Genomic DNA, 9915 nt, shown 5'->3' with positions numbered 1-9915 from the left:
ACGGAGATGTCTTTCAATGAAAGCGGAGAAAAATCCTTTCACCTAGAGAGATACACCTACCCAGTTCTAAGCAAAAAGGTAGCTCTAAAGCTAACCTCTAGTCTTAAACGATGCACAAATATCCTTCTGTGTCATTGTATAGTTGAATTTACGTTGAAGAAACAAGGAAACGTAAAATTACCTACATTTATTCAGCTAAGATATTCAGATAAGCGCGTTGAAGTCTTTTGACCGAGACGGTTTACTTGCCTGTTTACATAATAAAACACCGAATTTACATAAGAACTCGAATAATACAGAGCATTTAAAAACTGCTTAATAATGTACCTGTTTAAATTGTTTATTGACGCGTTACGTTTTAAAGAAATTTAATTCTTAACATAATATAAAAGTACATTTCCTTGTCGAACTGAAAATTGATATGGTTTGCGTCAGAAGTTATTCAATAAAAGTGAGTGCGTGTCTGGTTACGAATAACGAAGGGTTCTGTAGTTGGAATAAAAAAAATTTCGTAACTCTTTCAGTCGCTTGTATCAAGATGATAAACAGCGTGTAACTAAAACACATTTTTCTCTAGGTACAACAACTCGTCCGAACATTTTTTTTATTTTTTGCTTAGATGGGTGGACGAGCTCACAGCCCACCTGGTTTTAAGTGGTTACTGGAGCCCATGGACATCTACAACATAAATGCGCTACCCACCTTGAGATATAAGTTCTAAGATCTCAGTATAGTTACAACGGCTGCTCCACCCTTCAAACCGAAACGCATGCTTCACGGCAGAAATGGGCAGGGCGGTGGTACCTACCCGCGCGGACTCACAAGAGGTCTTACCACCAGTAAACTACATATTTATTTCGTCGACACTTTACACCTTTTTCCGAATAAACATTTAGATTGGTATGATAGCTTTAGAAATCTGTATTACCAATTGTCGATAGATAGATAGATAGACAAAAAAATATTTAATAACAAAAATTTTTAACCCAATAAAGGATGGCTTACACAAAACTAAAAACTAAAACTAAAAGTAATATTACGTTTTAATCTCGCGTTTTTTATTGTAATTATAATATTTCTACAATTTCGATTTCTTTACAGTTTTCGTGGACACGGACGACTAAGGTATTATTCGTTGACATTTGAATATTGTGCTAACTACCTTCTATTTTTTTGTAATATCTTCTATATTTATATCTTTAACATTTACGTTTCATTGTACACAGAACGAACTAATAGTATCTTCAGATCTGGCAGTTTGTTTGACTTGGGTTTTCATTTTCACAAAGCTATGATTATAAATCATTCACACACTTATGAGTACTTCAATTAATCTCCCAGCTATTCTGCTGTAGTCACACGCTTCAATTAGAATCACGGAAAAGATCTTGATACAATAAAATTGACTTCACGAAGACAATGAATGTTTTTATTTTTATTTCATAGGCGTTTGGATGAACTCTTGGCACGTCTGGTATTAAGTAGTTATCGGTTATAGGACATCACAACGTTATTACCATGACCCACCAATATTCCATAATGTTCCTAGAGCTAGAGAGTTCCATTGACTGCATTATTAATTCACAATATAGTTTTTAGCGACGGTTTGCCAATAGCATTACGCGTTACGCGACAGATTTGACTAAAAGTTGAAGGTTTCCTTTTTTTTGCATTTGTCCACGGAATCCAAAAATTTTTAATCCGCAATTATCTTTCTTAATACTCCAAATTGCTGCGAATGTATTTTTGTTAACACCCGCCATGACGTGAAGTCGTAAATTCAAATTGTTTTGTCGCTGGTTCGTTATTTCAATTTTTTTTAAATACATATAGGAATTAATTTGCATCCGTAACAAGGTTTAATTTTTTTGAAAATAACTAAGAGCCTTCGACAACAGCAACGTGTTTAATTTTAGTGAGTGTTACGACATAGGAAAAAACCTATACAATTTACGTATTTTATTTCAATACTTTGCTGATATATTTAAACTGATGAGTATCAGCTAGTTTTTTTAAAGTAGTTTTATGGCTAAATTTATTTAAAATTCTAGACCGGTTCGATGTTATTTTGTAATTTAAATTAATAGGCAATAACTTTTATAGGTCCGAGTATTTTCCTATTTAGCAACGAAGCTAATTTGATTTTGGTCAATTTTGGATTTCAGAGTTATCATATCTTATCTTAACATTTGACGGGCTGGGAAAATATTTGATTGACACTTCAACCCTTGTAGATCTTTTGCATCATTACTTTAATCACTATTTTTCAACTCCAAGCAACGCCGGTATGAGTTTCGTAAAAGCGTTAGTAGACAAGAAAGAGCCTATAAACATCTTAGTTTGGTTATTTATTGCCTAAGAAATTCATTCTAGGGTACACACATACCAAATTTGCATATTTGCCACAGCACAAATGTACTATTTGTAAGTAGTGTCATCTGGCAAATTTTTTATATATTACTCACCTATGCATTCTAATGCTGTATATTATTGTTAGAGCTTCAAGCAACTGAACAAATGGGATTTCTATTGGAGCTGGGTCTAAAGTAATCTCAGATCAAGCTCTCGTTAACTCTTTTTTGTGGTAAATCGTTTATAAACTTTTTTTTTTTTTTTTTGGTCAGGAGGAAATCGCCGGACTTCCGCCCTCCACTGGGGACGGCGGGCGGAGCATGTCGGAGTCGAACCGACTAAAACCTCCTGTCGCTCAACAACCAACGTCCAAACCTCACATGAGACAGAACTCATGAAAAGGCAAAGGGGGGAAAGTGAAGTGTTTAGTGCGGAGCACATCTCTCCCATCACCCTCCCCCTCGGGACGCCGGACTGGCGGTCGTCGGCGCCACGACCACCAGCCCTCTCGGTCGGCAGGCTATCCGGAGCCCGCCTAGATGGCGCCGGTTAGAGTGAGCTATCCTACGGAATACCCCGCTGGGTCAGAACCAGCGTGGGTCGAGGATAGCCGGCCTTCCATCACCCGGATGCTCTTGCGTAAAACGCGTGCAGAGCAGCTTGCACGACGTCTTCTTAGGTCCCCCTCGCCGGTCCCCAGACCGACATATGAGGGGGACCCGAAACACTTAGAGGGCCAGGGCTTGGGCGAAATCCGCCTCCCTGGCCCCCGCTCGACGGCGGCGGGCTTGCGCGTCTCTAACGCGCCCCGCCGCCTCCTTCTGCGAGATGGTGCACTCGCAGAAGTCGAGCATCGCCTTCCACGACTCGTCGTCGCCGAGCATCGATGCCACAACACTCGGCAACGACAAGTCGTTTCCTATTTTTGCGACGAGGACACGGCGCCACCCCTCCCATGCGGGGCAGGCGACGAGCGTATGCTCTGCCGTGTCCAAGTCGCAATCACAATGGTGGCACTCTGCCGTCGGCTCGGCTCTGATCCGGTGCAGGAACTCACCGAAGCAACCATGCCCAGTGAGAACCTGCGTGAGCCGGAAAGTGAGGCGTCCTCTGTCACGATTCACCCAATCCACAAGGACTGGGCGAATCGCCTCGACGGTCCTACGACCAGCCGAAGGATCGGCCAGCCGCCTGGACCATGATTCCAGCACGGACCGCCGAGATTGGGCCCTCCGCGCTCTGACCACACTGGGGCTGGGACGCGCCACGCCCCGGGCACGAAGGTCAGCCCGCCACTGATAGTCAGCGGCGAGCGCCTCCGCTTCCAGAACCCAAGGCGGCGTCCCAGCCAGTACACACGCCGCCTCGAAGGAGATGGTGCGATAACCACGAATGACCCTGACCGCGATGGTGCGTTGCGGCTTTTGCAGCAGCCTCGCCACCCCCACGGCCAGGGACTGGCCCCACACGGGCGCCCCGTATAGGGCCATTGATCGCACCACTCCTGTATAGAGACGGCGCGTCACCTGGTCAGGCCCCCCGATGTTGGGCAGAAGCCGGCTTAACGCGCCGGCCGCCCCTAACAAACGAGGGACCAGGTTCTGAAAGTGAGCACGGAAGGTCCAACGACTGTCCAGAATGAGGCCGAGATACTTCAGCTGCACCCCGACCCCAATCCGGACGCCTCCAACCACGATATGGGCATCGACAGGTGGCACTCTCCGGGGCCTGTGAAACCACATGGCCTCGGATTTACTGAGCGCCACGTCGAGGCCCAATCTCCTGATTTTGCCGACGACATGCGCCACCCCAGCGGTGGCAAGACGGGCAGACTCAGCAAAACTCCCTCCCCGGGCCACGACCAACGTGTCGTCTGCGTAACAGATTACGCTCAGGCCCGGGAGGAGGGCACCCCTCAGCACCCAGTCATACCCGATATTCCACAAAAGAGGGCCGAGCACCGACCCCTGTGGAACACCGCGCACGACCGGGAACCGGTGCACGATCCCACCGTGTCCGGTACATGTGACCGATCTGTCTTCCAAGTAGGAACCCACCAGCCGGCGAAGGTAGGGGGGCACTCCGTGTCTTTCTAGCGCCGCCCCTATCACGGACCAGGGCAGGGTGTTAAATGCATTGGCGATATCGAGTGACACCGCCAAAGCCACCCCGCCCCTGGAGATGGCCTCCTCCGAGAGGGCCCGCACGCGAAGGATCGCGTCCACCGTTGAGCGGCCCTCTCGGAAGCCATACTGTTCCGCCGACAGATCGGGTCCCACCCCGACCAGATGCTGGATGATGCGGGCCGCCAGAATACGTTCCAGCAGCTTGCCCACCTCATCCAGCAACACGATGGGACGGTACCCGGCGGCAGTATCCGCCGGGCGCCCCTCCTTTCTCAACAGCACGAGTCTGCCCGTCCTCCACGATGAAGGAAACCGTCCCGACTCGAGGCAAGAGTTGTAAAGCCTCAAGAGTCGGTCCCCTAGGGCACCAAGAGCCAAGGCCCAAACCCGGCCATGGACGCCGTCCGGGCCGGGTGCAGTGTCCTTCGCGCACATTTTGCGCACGGCCACACGGAGCTCCGCCCCAGTTATATGGGGCACCTCAGCAGGGACTTCACCGTCGTATTCCGGCGGCGCGTCCATAGCGGGAGCGACAAATCCCTCCCGCTCCTGCGGGAACAGCGCCGAGACGATGTCCCGCAGCTGCTGAGGCTGGAGACGCTCCGTGATCGGGGGGGCCCATGGGCGCATTTTATTGCGCACCATATGATAGGGCCGCCCCCACGGATCCTCATTCAGCGTCTCCAAGAGACCCTCCATGTGTCGGTCCTTGGCTCTTCTGATGGCCAGCTGCAGCGCTCTCTGCGCGACGCGAAATGCGCCGTGCAGCCGAGCCTCCACTGCCGCGAACGCAACCGGATCGTTGCGCCGCGGCAGGTGGCGGCGGCGATGCCTGGCGCACTCGCGCCTCGCCCGAACGCACTCCACGCGGAGTTGCGCGATTTCAGGCGACCACCAGTACGCCTGGCGATTGGGAAGTCGAGGGCCGATCCGGGGCATCGACACATCACAGATGCGACGCATCGTGTCCCGGAACCACCCCGCCTCGCCCTCGACCTCGACCGGGTGTGGACGCATGGGCGCCCACGCCGCCACTGTAGAGGCTTCCATCAGGAGCTCTTTATTCAGGCGCTTCAATGCCCACCTAGGGAATGATCGAGACGCGTCACGGGGATGGCCCCCGCGGGCGTCCGCGACTGTGGAGCGGGCGGAGAGATCGAACCGAATATATCGGTGATCTGACAGTGTCTCCGCCCCCTCCAAAACCCTCCAGTCGCGGATACGGCGCGCGATGGCCGGGCTCGCAAACGTAACGTCCACAATAGACTCGCCCTGCCACCGCACGCACGTCGCAACCGTACCTCTATTCAATAAACAGAGGCCGGCCGCGTTCGCCCACCTCTCCAGTAGCCTACCACGAGCGTCCGAGCGGGGGGAGCCCCATGCGACAGATTTCGCATTAAGATCCCCCGCAAGAATCACTGGACGGGGAGCGAGGCGGCGAGCAATCGCCCCGATCCCGTCCAGGAAATGTCCGAACTCGACGGTAGGCCTGTTCGGAGAGAAGTACGCCCCGATCACGACGGTCCCTTCCAGCTGCACCGCGACGAACCCTTGACCCCTGGTCACCATCGCCAGGGGGGGGATCGCCGCGTCTCTTCTTATGACTATGGCCGCCAAGCCGCCGTCGTCCCCAAACCAGCAATCATTTGCTGGGGGAACGAAATACGGCTCGGCGACCACAGCCACATCTATGGACCACTCCGCCATGCTCTGAGACAGCATGTCCTGAGCTCTGGCGGAGTGGTTCAGGTTTCCTTGGAGGAAGCGATAGGTGCGGTCCATTACTGTTGGACCACATCCATCGCCCCCTCCCCTTCACCGCTGCCCCCGCTCTCCGGCACCGGCGCCGCAACGGGGATTACAACGTTGGCCAGTGCTCCTCTGGCCAACCTTCTCTTTTGCCGGCGCTTTGATTTCCGGCGCCGGTTTCGTTCGGTGTTATCACCGGACGGGAAACACGCCTTGCCTCCTGCCCGGTGGTTTGCCCTGCGCCCGGCCGCAGCGCACAGAGCGCAGTGCGGGGTGGCCGTGCAGGAAGCCGCTTTATGGCCTGGCTGGCCGCAGCGGAAACACAGACCACTGCGGTCAACCGAGCTGGTGCACCTGGCGAGGCCGTGTCCGGTACTAAAGCACCGAAGGCATCGCCAGGCACGCGGTTCTTGGAGACGCACGTGGGCCGCTATCCAGCCCACGCGCAGTCTCCCCGGATCCCCCGTCGATCTTCCCGGCGGAGGAGTGGCTAAGAAGGTGGCCGCCTCCACAGGGCAGCGCGCCCACGCCGACCTGGCCCCGGAGTACCCTGAGCGGAGTTCACCCACGGTCACGCTCTCCGGGGCACATCCACCTTGGGCGGCTATCGCAGCTGCCACCTCCTCCCTGGTGGCGCAATCGTCCAGGCCGGTGATCCTAATCTCAGCCATCCTCACCGGCCTGTGCACGCGCACGTCTTCCTCCGGCAGTGCCACGCGGAGCGTCGCTACTAGTTTGTCTGCGATGCCAGAACTATTGGCACCGGGACACTCCAGCAGCTTCGCCCCATTGGCGGTATGCCGGAAGCGCAGACCCTCCTCCGCCCCGATTTCTTCCAAATTTACGGCCGCGCGCGCCCGGGCCATCACCTCATCATAGGTGAGGCCCTTTTCGGCGGCGGCCTGCAGCAACGTCACTACGACGGCAGCCGACCGCGCTGCGCGCGGCTTCTTCCTTTCTCTTTTCTTCTTGCTGGCGGCCGGTGCTCTACCCTCGCGAGGAGCAGCCATGGCCACCAGCGCTGTATTTTGAGTTGCATTGATCGGCGCTCGACCCCTTCGGGGAGCTGCCAGAGTTGCTGTCTGTCCCTTTACTCTATTTCCCTTCTTCACCACTTCTGTCCAGCCCTCGTCCATGTTTGACGGAGGAGGAGGAAGGGAACGAGACTGTGGTTGGGATCGCGGAGCACCCGCAGCCCTACTGTTCTGGTTTCGGCCTCCACGCTGTACCATCCTCGCAGAGGGGGTAGAGGCAGAGGTCGGCCGAGTGGATTGGTCGCGCGGGGCGGCTGCGGCTTTTGGCGCCAGGACGCAGACTCCGGAATCAACCGAGGAGCGGAGCATCTCCTCAAGGCTGGCAAAGTGCTTTCCGACCTCTACTGCCACCGCCCGCGAAATGCAGGCCACCATTTCCTCTTTGCTTGGGAGGGAATTGTTCACCTCCCGCATACCAGCAGCCACGTAGTGTGGACTCTGTGGCCCCACGGCACGCGGGGCCGAAAGAGACGGCTCTGTAGATCTGGGCCGCGGCAGTGCCGGCCACTCGTCCACCATCCTCGCCAGTGGCGAACGGATGTCCTCCGTTTGTGCTGGCGCAGGCCGTTGCACTCCTCTCTGCACGGATGCAGGGGCGGCCGATATCCGGGGAGGCAGCGCAGGCCTTAACTCAACCCTCCGCGGGGGGCGAGAAAGCGCAGACGTAGGTGCTCGAGGAATAGAGGCCACAGGGGTGGGCACTGGCATGGGTGCCGGCACACTCTTCGCGGCCCGCGAGGGCACGTCGGTGTCCATCGCCTCTGCGAGGGGCCCAGAGCGTGTCAGCGCAGGCATTGGCGACAGGGGGGTCCCTCCCCGTAAGGCCGGGGAGTCCCCCGGGATGTTACTCTCCCTGGGGTCAAGCTGCGCGACGAGACCTTTTTTATCCCCTTCCCGGCTCGCCACCAAGTTATACAGCTTAGACATAGTGGGGATCAGCCTCGTCTTAACCATAGCGGCTCCTTCTCGAAGCCTTTTTCGGTAGCTGCTGCCTGGCTCGGCGCCCTTGGCAGCCACGGTCGACAGCAGCTTGCCCAGATTCACCAGCGCAAGGTCAAGGTCGCGGAATGTTTCATCCCCGCTAGCCAGGGATGCGGCCGACGTCGATATAGACTCTACCGACGTCGCCGGTGACACCGCGCCCCTCCTCCTTACTGGTGCCCACTGGGGAGCAGGCATCATATCTTCCGACGTGGCAGGCCCCGAAACCACCGGAACCACCTCCTCGACAGCCATCGTCTTTTCCGGCACCTCGATGCTGGAGGATGACGCGCCGCCATCGTCGGAAGTTTGTAATGGGGTCTTCTTTCGCCTCCTCTTTTTCCCCGCCGATGATCTGGTGGGGTTGATCGCACCCGAGTCGCTGGCGAGCGCAGAGCGCATCGAGCCGGCGATCGGGGAACGCCTCGGTTCGACGGGAATTCCGCTGCCCGTCGCACAGCCTCCTTCATCCTGGCAATTGTTGCCCCCCCCAGAATACGTGGGGCAGCGTGCTTCCACTGGGGTGGAAGCACGGAGGGATTCTCCGCCCGACTCGCGGGCGGTACCCTCCTGGGGTACTAACTTTACACAATTGGCCATATTCATGTGTTCCTTTTTTATTAACCAGGGGTTTGGTCCCCTGGGATCAATGACACCCTCGGGACTGGAAACCCTCCAGCCATACATCCCATCGCCGGGTGTCGAGCTTGGGATTGGGGCATTTTTGAAGAGGTTTGCATCCTCGTGGCTCCGACCAGTAAAGGCAGGAGCCCCCGTTCCCCATGACTGGGGTTTACGGTTTGGCCGGCGGTGGCCGAAGCCTGTCCGCCGCCCACAGCGCAGTGCGGGGCCACGCCGGCGAGCCGGTACCTCCCATATCTGGAAGGCTTTCCCCTGTAGCCGAAGCCGGGGACATGGCAACCCGCAGCCGGAAGACACAAAAGTGCTGCCGGCTCATCAGTCTCCCGAGAGCCAACCCCTCATCCTCAGAATAACACCCTTTGGCGGTGCAAAGGGCGTGGGGAGAGGGTCCCTCGCTCTCTCTCAAGGCAGCCCCCGCGGAACGCAAAAGCGGCCAAGGAGAGCTGGGTGCAGTTCTCTTGGTCGCGGCGTCCACACAGATTTCTCTGCACGCGATTTTAGGGACGCACGCTTAAGCCCCACCGCCACGACAAGGCGGAACTACGTTCGGTGGGGATAAACTTATCGACAATGTTGTTTTTATTATGTTTTAGTTTTTTACGACATTTACAATTTAGTTCTAGAACAATGAATGACATTTACTTTTGAAAAAAACTTGATAAATAGAATAAAATATAAATTTTTGCATCAAACACTTTTTCTTATGTGTAAAATAGATATAATATTATGATTTTGTTATTGATATTTATTTAATATATATTTTTTTTCAATCGATAAGTACACCCTATTTAATTTTGATATAAATATATTTCATGTCAACCTGATAGATGTCTGGAAGAGATCGCTCTATGATCGCGATATGGCTGCCGATTGTACTTTTTTTTTTTTTTTATTTAAAGTTTTGCATTACTTCCTTATATTGGTGTATAATGGAAACTTGCATACGATCTTTTATGACCTATGCGAGTGTAGTATACACACATATGTACATAATGTACACACATTAACTCTCTCCAGGTCATCCAATC

The 9915-nt window shown here is 53.8% G+C and overlaps 1 protein-coding gene across 1 annotated transcript; it reads right to left on the bottom strand.

The window, feature by feature from the left end:
• Window positions 1-204: 204 nt before the first annotated feature.
• LOC134200605 (serine/arginine repetitive matrix protein 1-like) lies at window positions 205-8647 on the bottom strand. The gene is made up of 3 exons (XM_062673786.1): window positions 7117-8647; window positions 6908-7062; window positions 205-249 (listed from the first exon to the last, which is right to left on the bottom strand). The coding sequence occupies exons 1-3, from the start codon at window positions 8645-8647 to the stop codon at window positions 205-207; spliced, it is 1731 nt and encodes a 576-aa protein (XP_062529770.1).
• Window positions 8648-9915: the final 1268 nt, after the last annotated feature.

This window comes from Bombyx mori, chromosome 18 (assembly GCF_030269925.1).
Source record: "Bombyx mori chromosome 18, ASM3026992v2".
Taxonomy (NCBI): Eukaryota; Metazoa; Arthropoda; class Insecta; order Lepidoptera; family Bombycidae; genus Bombyx; species Bombyx mori.
The sequence above is the reverse complement of the archived record's forward strand: the minus strand, read 5'-3'. Positions and strand labels throughout refer to the sequence as shown.

Excerpts from the sequence above, each read along its gene's own strand:
- LOC134200605 (XM_062673786.1), bottom strand. The coding sequence starts at position 8,647 with ATGCGCTCTGCGCTCGCCAGCGACTCGGGTGCGATCAACCCCACCAGA. Across the intron at positions 7,063-7,116 it reads GCAGGCCGCCGCCGAAAAGG|AAATCGGGGCGGAGGAGGGT; the intron begins GCCTCACCTATG and ends TAAATTTGGAAG. Across the intron at positions 250-6,907 it reads ACGTGCGCGTGCACAGGCCG|GCAAGTAAACCGTCTCGGTC; the intron begins GTGAGGATGGCT and ends TTATGTAAACAG.